The 17,359-nt window shown below is 39.1% G+C and overlaps 1 protein-coding gene and 1 long non-coding RNA gene across 2 annotated transcripts in view; one reads left to right on the top strand and one right to left on the bottom strand.

Moving 5' to 3' along the window:
• Positions 1-17,359, bottom strand: part of fbn1 (fibrillin 1) — a 165,256-nt gene that overhangs the window by 33,291 nt on the left and 114,606 nt on the right. Inside the window, exons 40-47 of the mRNA XM_036564582.1 lie at positions 17,220-17,345; positions 13,129-13,251; positions 11,979-12,137; positions 11,036-11,107; positions 10,324-10,449; positions 9,570-9,692; positions 8,741-8,866; positions 439-555 (exon numbers count right to left, since the gene is read on the bottom strand). Of these exons, the coding sequence (XP_036420475.1) occupies positions 439-555; positions 8,741-8,866; positions 9,570-9,692; positions 10,324-10,449; positions 11,036-11,107; positions 11,979-12,137; positions 13,129-13,251; positions 17,220-17,345 (972 nt within the window). The remainder of the gene's footprint in view (positions 1-438; positions 556-8,740; positions 8,867-9,569; positions 9,693-10,323; positions 10,450-11,035; positions 11,108-11,978; positions 12,138-13,128; positions 13,252-17,219; positions 17,346-17,359) is intronic.
• On the top strand, positions 2,357-4,924 carry LOC118804000. Its single transcript, XR_005006951.1, has 4 exons — positions 2,357-2,410; positions 4,311-4,439; positions 4,517-4,655; positions 4,769-4,924. It is a non-coding gene; the product is annotated as an uncharacterized LOC118804000 (long non-coding RNA).

Genomic DNA, 17,359 nt, shown 5'->3' with positions numbered 1-17,359 from the left:
AGGACTTTTTGCTCATTTTTAAGCTACATTTTTTAGAAAACCTAAAGAGCAGAAACACTGACTTTGGATACAGATGTTAAGGTTAGGTTTAGGTTTGATACTCAGGTTAAGGATAGCTGTAGGCTTAGATACTGAGGTTAAGGTCAGGTTTAGGTTTGATACTGAGGTTAAGGTTAGCTTTAGGTTTAGATACTGAGGTTAAGGCCAGGGTTAGGTTTAGGTTTGATACTGAGGTTAAGGCCAGGGTTAGGTTTAGGTCTGGACACTGAGGTTAAGGTTAGGGTTAGGTTTAGATATTGAGGTTAAGGTCAGGGTTAGATTTAGGTGTAGTATTACTGGCTACAGTAATACAAAAATCAATAGAAACCTTTGGAAGTCTTCACAAAGAATGACAAGACAAGTGGTGTGTGTGTGTGCATGTGTGTGTGTGTGTGTTACCAATGCAGTCAATGTTGTGGCTCAGTTGGAATCCAGGGTAGCAGAGACAGTTGTAGGATCCCACGGTGTTCTTACAGGTTCCATTACCACATGGCTGCCTCTCACACTCGTCAACATCTACACACACACACACACACACACACAAGAGATTCACAGCATTACACACAAACACACACAGCTACATGTGCACTCAAACACTTCAAAAATGACTCATATGTTTTAGAAATGCTCTTCTCCATCTAAGCCCAATCAGGAGACACACATCATTAAAGGCATTAGAGTGCATTAAGAATGAAACAAACAGAGTTCAAGTAAAGCATTACTCACTCACTCTTACACACACTTTCCCCACACTGCACACACACAACAAACCCGTGTTACACACACTACAAAAGCGGCAGTGTTGGAAAGCATGGACTGTGGAACGTGTGCGTCATTCCTATTGGCTATTGAATTCAAAGCATTGCGATTAATAACATGAAATGCAAGATCTCAATAGCTCAGCCGAGCAATTTTAGAATAAACAGTGTTCAAAAAAAAAGTGTTTGAATTTGAATGAGACAATATTGACTAGTTTTACTTTGAGCAGCAGAAGTTAGTCATGTGGGGAGTCTTTTTCGAATGCATTTTACCAAATCTCTCTATGACAAATGGTCACTTTTTGGTAGAGATGGCACAACACCACCGACACCAAGCAGATATTTTGTTTCTAAAAATTACAAATGAGCCATTTTAAACTGAAGCACTTCACTCAAAGTGGTCTATGATGCTGAAACGACTCAGACCCTTTTTACACCTGGTCACTTCACCTGTCTTGAGTATCCTGATTATATCTGGATGAGGCCACAGAAAAATGTAAGTGTAAACGCAGCCAACATGCATTTAAAACAGATACAAACCTGATCACTAAAACCACTTCAGGAGGAGGACTGAGACGCATCTGAGTTACATTATAGCAGTGTAAACACATCTTTTTCTCCAAGACACATTCGACAACCAAAACCCTCCCAGTACAATCAAAACTCCTCCCAGTATAACCACAACTCCTCCAAGTACAGCTGAAACTCCTCCCAGTACAACTGAAACCCCTTCCCGTTACACCTGAAAACCCTCTCAGTACAACCGAAACCACTCCCAGTCCATCTAAAACTCCTCCCAATACAACTGAAATCCCTCCCAGTACAACAGAAACCCCTCCCAGTAGAACCAAAACTCCTCCCAGTACAACCAAAACTCCTCCGAATACAACCAAAACTCTTCCCAGTGTAACAAAAACTCCTCCCAGTACCACTGAAACTCCTCCCAGTATAAGAGAAACCCCTCCCAGTGTAACTAAAACCACTCCCAGTACAACCGAAACCCCTCCCAATATAACCGAAACCCCTCCCAGTACAACGGAAACACCTCCCAGGACAACGAAACCCCTCCCAGTACAACTGAAACTCCTCCCAGTACAACCGAAACTCCTCCCAGTACAACAGAAACCTCATCCAGTACAACCGAAACCCCTCCCAGTACAACCGCAACTCCTCACGGTACACTGAAACTCCTCCTAGTATAAGAGAAACCCCTCCCAGTGCAACAGAAACCCCTCCTAGTACATTCAAAACCCCTCCCAGTACAACAGAAACTCCTCCCAGTATAAAAGAAACCCCTGCCAGTACTACTGAAAACCCTTCCAGTACAACCAAAACCCCTCCTAGGACAACTGAAACCCCTCCCAGTATCACAGCAAAAACTGAAATGTTGAAATTTCCGAGTTGATTTTCACTCCCAAAGTGTAATTTTAACACATTCAGATTTAAATGGTGTTCAGTGTTGGAGTTATTTGACAGAGTTGATCGGATCAGTGTTAACCCAACTCCGCAGAGATGCAATTAAACTCCGCCCACGCATTTCACTTCTTCGGTTGGAGACAAGGAGATACGTTGGTGATACGTTGGAATTTTCCTCCTCTCATGCAGTTTACGCGGTAAGTGTGATTAATTGAGTCGTACTGAAACAATTACAGATTGATGCTGTGAAATGCAGTACGTACAGTGAGATGTCTACGGAGAATATATTCTTTATAAAGCCTTGTCTGTTGCCAGGGCTGAACAGCAAATGTGTCGTGGTGATTAGCTAGCAAGCAGTCTGTGGCAGCTAGCTAGCTAGCTAACTACAAGTTAGCGTCTCCAACTATGTCAGTGACGATTTAACAACAGTTCACATGCAAACTCAAAGCAATGAACAACGAACGCGTTACGATTTCTACTATACAAAATCTTGTTTGAGGCAGGAGTTATGAGTTAACAGGGATAAGTGAGTGGAAGGAAAAAAACAGCCTCGTGGGGTTAGCCGTTAGCCATTAGCTTAGCATGGGGCACTAGCTGGGTGTTTCACGAATTGTGCTAACGTTGACTGTTACCTTGTCGAAATGTTCTACCGTAGTGCGTATTTAGCTATAGGTAGCATTGTACATAAAACTCCAGGTGGAATATTTTGATCCTTAAATCTCCTTATCTAAAAATACGTCCAGCGTTACAAATACAAAGCTGAAGTCAGTTTATTTGAAATTTGCCGTTCCACCTTAAATGATGCTGCAGGTACTGTTATAAGGCCTGAGGCGCCAGTATCTGCTGCGCCATTTAAGGTGGAACAGTTCGAACAAGAAGCCGGCGAATGGCCTTATCTGAAAATGTTACTAGCATTAATAGATTAATTAGGATATTCTTATAGCTTAAACCACCTTATCAGGGGGTAAGTAGTAATATTAAACTGAGTGTGTACTTGTTTAAAATTAGAAACGCAATAAAACGTTTAACGTTAGCTAGCTAACACTGAGCTGCTACACTATACTAATGATATGCGCATGCTAGGAAGGACCCGTTAGACCCAGCAAGCTGCTTCAGGCAGTTCCGCGCTCCGCAGCGTCTGGACGGTCGTAGGTCGAATGCAAGACACGCGCATATGAGACAAATGACGTAAAACAACATTCAGCACCGTTTTGCCACGCTCAGAGAAGGCGCTGTGGGCTTATGCTGATGGTGGCAGAATATTCTGTTGCGGCTCCATTGAAAACATGCGTTTTGCTGTCGTCCGTCCATGGCAAACATGTGAACGCAGCAGTACATTGATCTTTATCTCGTTAGGACTAGAAAGCAATACTGACATCTGTTTATATGTTGTTAATTTCTGTTTTTACTATTTTACCCAGTAAAAAATATTTTAGATTTACTAAAATGTGTTAAATGTGACTCTTATTCTTAAGGTCCCTTCATTTTTAATAATATGCCATTATTAATCTACAGAATGATTTACTTAAGCATTCAGAATGCTTTTATTTGAAAACATGCAGAAATACACTGTACTGTGATATATATGCAAACCGTCAGTGATGTTAATTGTGATATAAATATTTGCCCATAGTGGCCACTACTCCTTAAATGTTAATTCACCTTGTCAAAATTTCTTGCATGTCTCAGTAAAAATGCTGGTCCAGGTGAAGTACAGCCAGCAGCAGAAGTATGTAAAGTTGGATGAGGTTGATGGACAGTTTGACGTTCTGCAGTTCCATGAAAAACGTTTGTTTCATTTTACTTTTTGCTTGGCTTAGGAAAAAGGTTTAAAAATGCACACACATTCTTTTAAAACCTCGTTCTGCATGCTCCATATTGACTCTGATTTTTTTCATACCAAGTCATTTTTTAAGTCAGTAATGAACTTTCAAATTGGGACTAGAGAGGGAATGATTTTTGTGAGGCAAAATGCTCTAGGTCTATTTAATGATTATGCAGTAGTGAATGAATGAATTTAACTTGAATAGTCATTTGCTGTGAGGCAAGAAACAATGCTGACTAGCACATTTAGTTTTATCTTACTATCTTTTCCAGTCATGGAGAGATGTTGTCTGCCACCTGAAGGTTGTATACAAGGATGCACAGGAACAGAAGTTGATGCAGTAATATTCAGTGACCTTGTTGGACAAGGCAATGTGATGCTGACAGTTTTCTCAAATGATGGTGAGAGATATAAAGGCAGGTATAATCAAGCATTCTACACCCTACACAATAAAATTAATTGTTTTTTGTTCCTTTAGAATTTTAAAGGAAACGTCTTCCGCTTCTGAGATGTCTGACTCAAGCTTCAGCTCAACTGCATCATCTGTAGTCGTAGATGAGGTTCCTAGCAAGAGACAAAGAACTTAGGATACACCAGATGCAGTGTCTGCTAAACTGGTTTGTAACAAAGTTTGATTATAATGAGTTTCTTAACACTCTTTTTCATTCTGAGTCTCTAGCAAAGCTGTTTATCACCATGTTTTTCATTCTCATGTTTTTGTTTATTGAAGCAGTGCTAAGAGGCAACTCTGGTGGTGAAGAAGTACTACAGGAATACCAAAGGATGGAGAGACTTGTAGTCTTTCATAAGGTAATTATATTATTAAGGTGATTATAATAATTTGTCACATGTCCCCTTCTTAGCCACATGTGTAAATATGGGTTGTTAAAAGGTGGATGACATTAAATTAAATTAAGTCTTTTTAGATGTTCCCGTCTTTCACTAGCCAGTGAGAGGATGTTTGAATAATAATTTATATAATTTTTCTGTGGCTGCATATTATTCTTCTGTCTAAGATCCAGTGTCCTTATCTCAACCCTGGTCATGCTGCAGTTTGGAGGAGCATCTCCGCAACCAGCAGGGTCGGCAGCCGTACCTTCTCGCTGTTGGGCGTCGGAAGAGCAAGATTGACAGCTTCTACATCACCATGGAAAAGCATCTCATTCCATGCCAGGCAAACCGCTCCCTTGGGGCATTTGATGAACTTTTCAAAGCACATTTTGTGTTTTAATTTGGCTTTTGATGGTGCACTTGTGAATTTTTGCACATTTCTGCAGACAACAGTGTATAACGTTGATGTTAGGAAAATGAAAGAGTCACCCAGAATGAGAGACTTGAGAGCCAGACTGCTTAACCAGCCAGTAGTCTTCTGTCTATGTGAGTAAGAGGCAAAAACAATGCTGCCCTGTTTTTTGTGTCAGAAACTATCCCAGCAGTCAGCAGTTGATTTCACATTTAAGAGTTGAACATGGTTACTAGTCTGGAGCTATGTTCAAATTGTTTTGTTCTCAGCAAAGCTGTAGGCATCAGTTCCAAACACATGCAGGTTTTCGGAAGCACCTAAATAGTGTTCATAGCAGTGTTGAGCAGATTGCTCAAACTTCAGCTGTTGCATGTTCTTCTAGCGAGCCAGTTGTAACTTCATCTCAGACACATGCTTTGGAGGACCAATTTAGTCCACAGAATCAAAGTAGTTCTTCCAGTGTTTCTTTTGAGAGCAACAATTCAGGACAAGATCCAACCAAGGAAATGTGTGCATCCATCGTAGCCAAGTTGCAGGGGAGTGGGATTTCCAGCAGTTTGGTATCCTCAGTTGTCAGCGATTTGGAGGAGCTAACAAGTGAGCTTCGCTCACAAGCAAAGCCTACCGTTATTTCTGCTGACCCCAACATATCTGTTATACATGAATCTTGAAAAACTAGAAAACCCATTCACAAATCTGAATACAGAATGGAAAAGAAATAAATACTTCAACTTAAAATGGGGAGTTGTTGAGCCAGTAGAAATAACACTGGGAGTGAGATATGACAGCAGGCGAAAGCACACATGTGGTGCTTATGATCAAGTACCTGTGAAGGATACTTTTATATATGTGCCGATTTTAGAAACACTGAAGTTCATGTGCAGAAATCCAGACATTTGTGTTTTCCTAAAGCAAGAGTGTAGATCAGAGCCTGACACTTACACTGACTTTTGTGATGGAAGTTATTTTAAAACTAACCCTTTGTTTACAGCAAAAAGACATGCATTACAAATTCAGCTATACTACAATGATTTTAAAACAGCCAATCCTCTTGGCTCCAAACATGGAATTCACCAAATTGTCTGTCTTTATTTTGTCATAAGAAACTTGCCCCCAAAATGTAATTCAGTTTTGATGAACATTCATTTGGTATCACTTTTTCACGCACAAGATCTGCACACATATGGTTTTGATTTAATACTAGAACCATTGATAAAAGATTTGAAAAAACTGGAAAGCCGAGGTTAATTGTTCCATGTTCTGATGAGCTGGTATATGGTACAATCTCACAGATCACTGGAGATAATCTAGGGATGCACACAGTTCTTGGTTTTAATGAGTCGTTCAGTAACCGTCATTTCTGTCGCCTTTGTTTGATTGAGAAGAATGATTCTCAAACGGTACACAGTGAGAGTGATCTGAAGTTGATCCTTCGTGGCAAAGATATGTTTGAAATGCACTGCCAGTCTCTCCAGGAAAATGGTTTGAAAAAAAAATCTACACTTAATTTGCTGAAGTATTTCCATGTTTGTAATAACTATTCATTTGATGTAATGCATGTTCTTCTGGAGGGTGTGGCTCAGTACGAGGTCAAATAACTTTCTGAATATCTCACACAACACTTCATATCAGAACAGGACTTGCTTTCCAGGATTTATAGTTTTGATTACGGATTTTTAGAACCAAAAAAAGGTCCCACAAAGATTATTTTGGAGAGTGCTGGCAATACCATTAGTTTGAATTCTGTTCAAACATTGTGTGTTGTGAAAAACATCCCACTGTTGTTTTGTGACATTATTCCAGAAGGAAATAAAAACTGGAATTTGTTACTGTTGTTACTCCAAATAATGAACATAGTTTTTTCACCTTCTCTTACTCTAGGCATGACAATGTATTTAAAGCATTTGATTGTTGACCACTACAAACTATTTAAGCAATTGTATCCACATAAAAACTTGATACCTAAGCATCATTTTATGATTCATTACCCATCTTCTATAAGAAAAATTGGCCCCTTATTATATGTGTGGAGTATGAGGTTTGAAGCCAAACACAAACTGTTTAAAGATTGTTTGAAAAATTTCAAAAACATCACCAAATCACTTGCTAAAAAGCATCAGATGGCCATAGCTTATCACTGGGAAACCTTTTCACTTAAACTAAAGGAATACTGGCCAATTAAATCATTTTCCTTCAGAGATAAAAATGTGGTAAACAATGAAATGCTTCAAATGATCTTGTCAAAAGATGTTTTCTCAACTAGTTGGGTTAAAGTTGATGGTGTAGAGTATAAAGCTGGACTTGTTATTTGTAGTGCGATGGAAGACAACATTCCAGGCTTTTTCAAATATGTAATATACTTTTGGTTGAAGATCACATTTTTTTATTGACAAACAAGCTATTCAGAGAATTTTGATGAGCATCATCGTGCATTCAGAGTATTACAAAGTGAGGAAAGGTGTATAATAAAAATATCTGAGCTTAAATTTCATAAACCATTTGATATTCAAAGCTCATACAGTGTTGCAGATGACAGTTTATATATTATACTTTTGTTTGTAATGTTTTAATTCCACTGCAGGAATGACTGCAAGGGAGAAAAGGCAAAAATAAATGTTATTTTTGAAAATTATGTTGTTTAATGGTATTATTTCTTCTAATTAATTTTAAAATCTTTTCGTTGTAGTTTAATTATTTAAGGAGTAAAACTAACACTACCCAGAAAGTAAAGAATGTAACTTAGGGCAGTGTTATTTTTCTAATCCGTTAGTGTTGCTTTCACTCTATGTCAGAGTTCCTTTTTTAACTTGCAAAACAGTGTTAAATGTTTAACTATTTTGAAAGTGTTTAACTCTGAAGAGTGTGGAGCTATATAAATCCTGAAAAAGTGTTGAAATCAACTCTGTGGGAGTTAATGCAACACTGGACTTTTTGCTGTGTACAACCGAAACTCCCCCCAGTACAACCGAAACTCCCCCCGCATAATGAGCAGATTTGCATATTCCGACCCACACAGCAATCTGCAGTTCGACTGAGCAGAGGCACATTTGACTACCAAGTGTAAATGCATGTGGCAAAAATTTTATCAAGATACTGGACACACAGGTGTGAAAGGGGTCTCTGTCACTCTATTAACCCAAAAGGAAGATCTACACTATAAACAGCTATCAAGCTCACATCATAAACTGTTAGTGAGCGCTGCTTCAGGATAGATCTGTTACAGGATTGGATATATTTTAATCTTTCATTCACTTCTATATCCCATTCAGCATTTTCTGATCATATCAGCTCTGTATACACACCCAGCATTGGATCAGTTCCATCTTTACTTGTTGCCCATCATTTAAATCAACTTTAAAACTAAGCCAGTTAGATTGCTCTGTGCTTCTCTGTAAATAGTAACCCATTAAAAACAAGTTCAGTGGTCTTTGTTAGTAAACAAGCGGACTGCATTCTCACCGATGCACATGGCTGGCGCAGTGGTGGGTTTGTATCCGTTGGGGCAGATGCACCGGTAGCTTCCCACCATGTCAATACACTGCCCTGGGTTACACACGTTAGGGTTCTCTATACACTCGTTACGGTCTGTGGGAGAACATGGAGAAAGCCATCATTATTGTCATCTTCATCAACGACTCTGTATGGGTGTCCACAATGCCTCATTCTCAAAGAACTAAAGAACTTTTGTTTAATAGTAATTTAAGATGTATTTACAGTAGATACTGAATAATTTATAGTAGTTCCTGAATAATTCTTAGTAGATACTGAATAATTTATAGTAAATGCTGAATAATTTATAGTAGACACTGAATAATTCATAGTAGATACTGAATAATTTGTAGTAGATATTGAGTAATTTGTAATAAATATGGAATCATTTGGATTAGACATGGAATAATTTGTAGTAGATGCTGAATAATTCATAGTTGATGCTGAAAAAATTGTCATAGATACTAATTTATTCACTGTACATACTGAGTAATTTACAGAACATACTAAATAGTTTGTAGTAGATACTGAATAATTTGTAGTAGATATTAAATAATTCACAGTAGATGCTGAATCATTTGTAGTAGATACTGAATAATTTGTAGTAGATGCTGAATAATTCATAGCTGATACTGAAAATTAGTCATAGATACTAATTTATTAACTGTAGATACTTAATAATCCACAGTACATACTAAATAGTTTGTAGTAGATACTTAATAATCCACAGTACATACTAAATAGTTTGCAGTAGATACTGAATAATTCACAGTAGATGCTAAATAATTGAGACACTGACCCAGGCACTGTCCAGTGGGTGTGAAGCGGTATCCTGGTTTACATTCACAGCGGTAACCTCCCGGCAGATTCAAACACACTGCGTTTTGCTGACACACAGGTCCGTTCTGACACTCATCGATATCTATGGAAAGATTAGAGATACATATGATCAGCATCAGTGTAGTTACTCAAAAACAGTTCTGCCTTACTGATTATTGATTACTCATTACTCCTCTCAAACTGTAATGGAATTACTTTACTCATTACTTCCTGGAAAAAAGTCTCACTACTCAATACTTTACTTCTGCATTACTTTCCAAAACCCAAACACATCTGTACCAACTGGACAGTACAAGAGAAAACCCAACCGTCCTTACAGTACTTTATTTAGGAAGAAATATATCATTCAAATTTAACTCTGACTTTACGCTGAACACAGATTTTTATTCTGAATAAAACTTTAAATGGCTGATTCAAACACACACACGTTTGTTTCTGTGTACTGTGAGGACATTACATAGACTTCTATTTATTTCCTGGAGACTTACTCAAACCTTCACCAAAACTACTACTAGCTCAACACTAACCCTAAAACATGCCTTCACCTTAAAATTTAATGATTTATGTCATGGGGACCAACTTGTGGTCCCCGCAAGGAAGAAATGTCCCCACAACGTGAGTGTATAAACAGGTTTTGGTCCCCACAATGTGGCATAAACCCACACACACACACACACACACACACACACACACCCACACACAGTAATGCAGACCTTCACAGATGAGCAGTTTGTCATTGTAGACGAAACCCATTGGACATTCACATCTGAAGCTGCCGATCATGTTGATACACACTCCGTTCTCACACACTCCTGGAATCTCGCGACACTCATCGATATCTGGACAAACAGAGCAGAGCGAACACAGGATTAGCACGAGATTACACTCCAAGACCCTCTAAGATCTCATCCACATCACCGAATCTTAAACACGCAATGAAAAAATGTGTAAAATAAAATAAAAACCAAATTGAAACTGAAAAAAGTCCATTGCAAAATGAACTAAAATTACATTTCAGAAAATAAATACAGAACTAAAACTATTAACACATGCCAAAAGTAAATTTAGTAATTTAGTAAATTTAGTAACTAAATTTCTGAAATCAAAAATAAAAATATAAAATTAAATAAAACAAAAACAATGAAAATTTAAAAACTATAATAGCATTGTTCCTCACATATGCGGAAACCACTTTTTAATTCACTGAAAACAGAGGCTTTTAAAAACTCAAGGTTTAAAAAATATCCGTATACGTGTGCAGAGGCGTAAATCTGCTCAGGCCAAAAAGAAAACTGCAGAATGCTCAAACATACAGGTTCTATTGCAACTGTTAACCTTACAAAGCTAGTTAAGGTGATGTGTAAGACTGTTTATATATGTGTGTGTGTGTGTGTGTGTGTGTGTGTGTGTGTGTGTGTGTGTTACCAATCACTTGTCCAGTGTAGATGTCGATGTAATATCCAGGCCTCTCACTGCCGCATAGAATTGTAAACTCGTCTAGAACAGAATCAGACACGCTTGAATTCATCACTGCACTGATGTTTGCGTGTGTACAAACAACACTGAGCAAACGTTTTAGACACCTGAGAAAATTAGGATTAAAAAGCCTTTTTTCTGGGCTGTATATAATAAGTAGTTGATTTATGTATGTCAGTGTGTTTGTTTAAACATTTCCAAACCTCTCCTAATCACAGTCCAGCATAATATGTAGTTTTTACTCAAGTATTGATTAGTTAATCTGTACTTCATCATGTTAAATCAGGTGTGCTGGTGATGGAATTTAATAAATCCATATGATGGCTTCAAACTAGAACGCAAGATATCAACTATGCTTTGAAAAAAAATGTTATTTCATTGTATCTATATTTATTTGCATTTATTCTACTAATATAACATGATTGAGTGTTTTTGTGTACTGTGTACAGTGGCTTGCAACTCAAACTGACCTAAATCATTCCTGCTAACAATGATTGTGAACAAGCCACAGCTCTAACAAACTAATTAAGGTCTGAGGTCTCAGTAAAAGTTATCTGAGAGCTCAAATCTCTCAGGATGCCAACACTTTTGCATGGTGCTTCTTTCCTTTTGTCACTCTAAAATTGTACCAAACAAAAATACTACACTAATCTTGCATAAATTGTTGAAAAAATGTTTCATCTTCAACTTTATGTCTTTTGGAGATCATCTTCTACTCACTTAACTATTTATAGTAACAGAAATTTTGACTGGGAGTGCCCAAACTTTTGCATGCCACTGTATATCTGTGATAAGTTTGTGTGTGTGTACTTTTGTTGCTATATCTGTTTGGTAACATGCCTTTATGTATTTGTCAGTACTGAGTTCACTCTCTTGCTGGTGCGTAACTCACTGGTGCTGGGTATGGGACAGGGCTCGCAGGGTTTGTTCCAGGCTCGGCCAATGTTGTAGGAGCAGCAGCACATTTTCTTCGTCATGTTAAACGTCAGCTCACCGTCACACGTAGCGTTATCAGAGTAGTAATTTCTGTAGCACAGACTGCGCCGCATATCTGCACACACATACAGCGAAACACAGAAAAACACAACATACACGATCATAAAACACTCACAGCTCAAATCAAACACAGTTAATATAATATGGGAAACTAAACTAAATCACCAAAAGCTGCTTCAATGACCATACTGACCACCTGAAATACCATGAGCTGTAATGTAAAATTGATTTTAAAAAATCTAAACCTCTGGTTATCCTCAAATTTACTAACATCTTTAATCCAATTTAAATCTGGGAAATAGAGTTTCTGAATACAGTTTCCGCCCCCATGTTGTGTGAACTGTCAGTGGTTCTCGCGCTACTACAGGTGTGGTTCTGTCAAAGCAGAAGATTTTTTGAAGATTATAAAATTGCATGCATACAGTGACATCAATATCATCATAAACAACCAAAACTAACATAAAATGTTGATGTTTCATATGATTCGTACAGCTGAAACAGCCTGGGGTCAAACTGACCACTGCACAGAAAATGTGTACAGAACATTAAAAACATATCATCATGTTTATATTATGTTTACCCAGTCAGGTAAACATAAACATAGGGAAAAGGCATTAAATATGAAGCAAAAAAATGTTAGTCAGGCGCCACACTATAAAAAAGAATTCAGTGTTTTCACTTAAAACTGGGCTATGTTACAGAAACTTCCTATCTTTAGTTCTAAGTTACGATCTGACCAGTCAGTCATCTTATCTCAAGTTAATCAATAATCGACTGTTATGTCTGTTACTAAGCAACTGACCATACACACACAGCTGAAATGTAAAAACGATAGAAAGAGATGCTTAAACAGAAGTTAGGACACTGTTGGGGTTTATCCTAAAGTTAGGACGGTATTTAGGAGATTTAGTCTAGTTAGGATGTTTTTCTAATACAGTTTTCTTGTAGGAAGTTAATGATAAGATTATGAAGCTACTGTCCTGAATTCAGTCTGTACTGAAGTTGTCAAGGTGACTATACTGACATGTGTGTGTGTCCAGACTCACCCATACAGTTGTTTCCTCCGTTGACCTGCATGTAGTCCGGTGGGCAGATGCAGGTATAGTTTCCGATGGTGTTGTAGCACTGACCCGGACCACAGATACCAGGCCTTTCACACTCGTTTACATCTACATGCACAAAAATCACAATTTAACTGGTTCATAGAGCACCGATCTATTACACAGACCATACTGAAAAAAATCATAGAAACCATTATCCAATAGTCTCTGATGGTATTGTTTTTTTTTTCTGGAGGGTTGATATCACAGTGTAAAGGACTCTAATGGGTTAATAAGATTTGACGTGTGACGTCACTCAGCCTCCCATAAGCAGCTAAATCGCACCAAAGCAGACTCATTCGTTTGCACTGGTCTGTGCCATTACAAAATGTTTGTGCTGTTGTGTTTATCAAGTTATGGGCTAAAGAATTCTGTTTTTATTAAGTGACGTCACTCAGGCCCCCAACGACGTCCAAATCAACAACAACACAAACATTTTTTTTTGGATGCCGATGGGGGGCTGAATGATGTCACACATCAAATCTTATTGCTTAATAACTTGACTAGACGCCCAGACCACCTCAACTGGCTCCTCTCAATGCGGAGGAGTAGCGGCTCTACTCTGAGCTCGTCCTGGATGATGAGCTCCTCACTCTGTCAGTAGAATGTAGCCGCCACTCTGCGAAAAAAGCTCACTTCCTCTGTTTGTATCCGTGGCCTCATTCTTTCGGTCATTACCCAATAGCTCATGACCACAGGTGAGGGTGGGAATGTAACCGACTGGTAAACAGAGAGCTTTGCCTTATGGCTCAGCTCCCTCTTCACCACTGCTGCTGTCTGTCCCAGCCTACGGCCGATCTCACGGTCCCTCTTCCCATCACTCGTCAACAAAACCCAGAGATACTTCAACCCTCTGGGGTCCACAAACCTGCCCGCATGTTTCCGCATGTGCTCTGTTTCTGTATTCGTTCCTGTATCTTTATGATGATCCAGCACAGAAGCACATTTCCTGAATCTGTAGGGTCGCCATTTCCATTCCATCTTATCACGAGATCATATGTGATTGACATCCGGAGTTATGAGCCTATGAAGAGGGGCTGCGATACAAGTTCTGCCTCTCACCATGTGGAACTGGTGGATTCGTGTGTCCGTCTACATTCTGTGTGAAACTGACCATTGGAAAAATGGGGCCCTGACCATTAAAGAACAGGGTAACAAAGTATGCAGAGAAACAGATGGACTACAGTCTGTAACTGTAGAACTACAAAGTGAAACTATATGATCAGTGGAGCTGATAAAATGGACAGTGAGTGTAGAAACAAGGAAGTGTTCCTAATAAAGCACTTAGTAAGTGTAAAAATATATGGATGAGTATCATCTTTAAATCTTTAGCAGTTGTTTTACTTTTTATTGTTATTATTCTCAGTGTAAGCATAAACATCACTCCTGTTGATTCATACACTTATCTGCTCTTTGCCTTATAATATATGTTTGTAATCAAAATGTTTTGTTTTATTTCTGTTTCATATGCAGCAGAGATCAGACTGAAGCTGTTTCTTTAATCGGTGCTCTATCCGTCCCCCCATTGCTATTAGATAGGTGTTTCACAGTAGAGAGTCAGCTGGTAAACCCTGTTACTCTACTTTTACTGCTCTTCCCTGCAGCTTGAAGACTTAACACTTACGTCATTAAATCCTGCACCGCATCCCTCCCCCCCAGCGATTACATCACTGACCACTTAAATCTGACTCACACTGCTTCCAAATCTATAAACACAATATTCATCATGGAGAACATCTTCAGGGTTCCTCAGGATTTATAGTAGAGCAGTTTATTTATTCCATGACTCTGTTTCGCTGGGTTTTGGAAAGAGTCACATTGTTTTAAAAAAGGGGTCTGTAAGGTTTTAATGAGGTATTTGATTCTGACAGGGATTTGTTCACTTCGAGTATGTTTAGGTTGAGGGGCAAAATCATTCTTTTTTCTTTTTTAAAGCAAGTGTTCTGATTAAAAATAGCGTTTATGCACTTTTCCTTACCCCAGCCAACACATGCCTGATATCTGAGGTTTGGTTCTGTACTTTAGCATTGGAGCTACAAAATTAAGGTAGATAACAAGCAATGGAAGGTTATTAGCATTAACAGTTAGTGCTAACTGCATGTTTAAATCATCACACACTCATCTCAGAGTTTGTGGACTTGTTTAGCATCTCTAATAGATTTGCTTATGTTATTTCTGACACTGTATGACTCACTGTTATCTAGAAACATGGACTGACATCACAAAGCAGTAAAAATACTGCAAAATTTGGTCTGTACTTTTGTTCATTTTTACAGATAACGGCGTGTCAGAGTTGTCTAGGCATGCAGTCAGTTAGCATTTGGGCTTAGTGGGGAAAACTGTAAGTTTGATTTTCAATTGTTTTAAATACATGCCCCACTGAAAAAAGACCATTAGAACTATTAGCTTTCTCGGTTTGTTCATACCTTCTTAAATCCCCCCTAAAAGGATCATCATATAACATGATATTCATATGTTTTATATCAAAATGCTCCGTTATCTTCATCACTACTTTCCAAAACCACTACAGCAACTTCAGCAGCTGTAAACTCTCTGCACGCCATTTCACGTTTCTCCGATGTGGACTGAGTGAAGAAAGGTTTCCGGTGTGATGGGTCAATGCTTAGTGATTTTCTGAGTATGCATTGGTCAGTTTTACACAGAATGTAGACGGACACATGAATCCACCAGTTCCACATGGTGAGAGGCAGATGATGTGTATCTCAGCCCCTCTTCATAGCCTCATAACTCTGGATGTGAGTCACGTATGATCTCGTGATAAGGTGGAATGGAAAGGGCGACTCTACAGATTCAGGAAATCATTGAGCTGGATTTCGGTGCTGGATCATCACAAAGTTACATACACAGATATAGAAACAGAGGATCTGACGTGTGAGTGAGTTTGTGGACAGCAGAGGGTTTAAAAACAACCATGTCCAAAACTGAAGGCAGCTGTCTCAGAAAGCAGCAGTGTCCACTGTGTCAGTGTTGGTGTTTCCTGCTGTTTTTTGCTAACCGCACCAGTGCGGACACAGAGGATTATGGGATATTAAAGACAATGAAGGACACATCTACACTGCCTTCAAATAAAGGAGCCTCAGCAGGTAGCGTTTTATGTACACATTAGAGTTTGACTTGATTAAGAATGCTGTCTGAGGAGACCACGTTTACTACATTTCAGACACAGCCAACGTGTTTGCGTGTGAAAAAACACACATCACACATTATTCACGTGTTTATCTGTAAACATGTTTTTGCACACTTTATGGCTCTATCTCATTTTTCATTTTTACCCCTGCCCCTTGTTTTCGAGGGTCACCTAGTCCCTTGGAACTGAGTGACAGGGTAGTGGTTGAGGTGTTTCCCTCTGAAATGGGACCCTCAAATAAAAAGAACAGTACTTCATTAACAGGCTACTAGCTGTGCTCAGTAGGCGACCCTGCCAGTCTGCAGTGACAGCAGAGGAGGGTAAAGTTCAGCTCCTCACTGCTGGTCATTTAGGGCATCATAAGCCTTCAAAGTGGAAGGGGGTAATTATTTATTATCGCCCACCCCTAATTCTTCAGTGATATGAAGCTGAAGTCAGACATTTGCCAGATTCTGGTTTGAGTTTTCCCGTTCCATCTTAAATGGAGCAGCAGTTCTGACACCTGAGGTACCAGAATGTAACTGCTGCTCCATTTAACTACTGCTGTAAATGCATCTGACTGTGCGTCAGATGCCCACTCACCACAGACAGGAAGAGCTGGAGAGTTGTTCCGCTGAGAGCAAAACAACTCTTCCCTTAAAGGCACAAACACCCCCTCCACAGCGAGGTGGAAGCCAATGATGTGGCAGAAATTTTTGGGTGGCATTTTGGGGTGGCCAATCAGATTTAAGGAGTGGGGAGGGCGCTGGCCACGCTGGCCACCCCTTTAAACCACACATGCTCTTTCGTTCTGCCTTTCAACAAACATCGCCCCATTAAAAAACTATTATAGGCATGTTTCCGTGCTGAGGTCAGTGAGTGTGTGTGGAACAGAGAGAGAGTGTTTTACCTTCACACACTCTGGTTTCCTCATTGAGTGCGAAGCCTTTCGGGCACTCGCACTGAAAACTCCCGAACGTGTTAATGCAGTTCCCTCCCTGACACAGTCCAGGGAGCTCCTGGCATTCATTTATGTCTGAAAGAGAGAGA

The sequence above is a fragment of the Colossoma macropomum genome, unplaced genomic scaffold, assembly GCF_904425465.1.
Source record: "Colossoma macropomum unplaced genomic scaffold, Colossoma_macropomum, whole genome shotgun sequence".
Lineage (NCBI taxonomy): Eukaryota > Metazoa > Chordata > Actinopteri > Characiformes > Serrasalmidae > Colossoma > Colossoma macropomum.
This window is presented reverse-complemented; position numbering and strand designations above follow the sequence as displayed.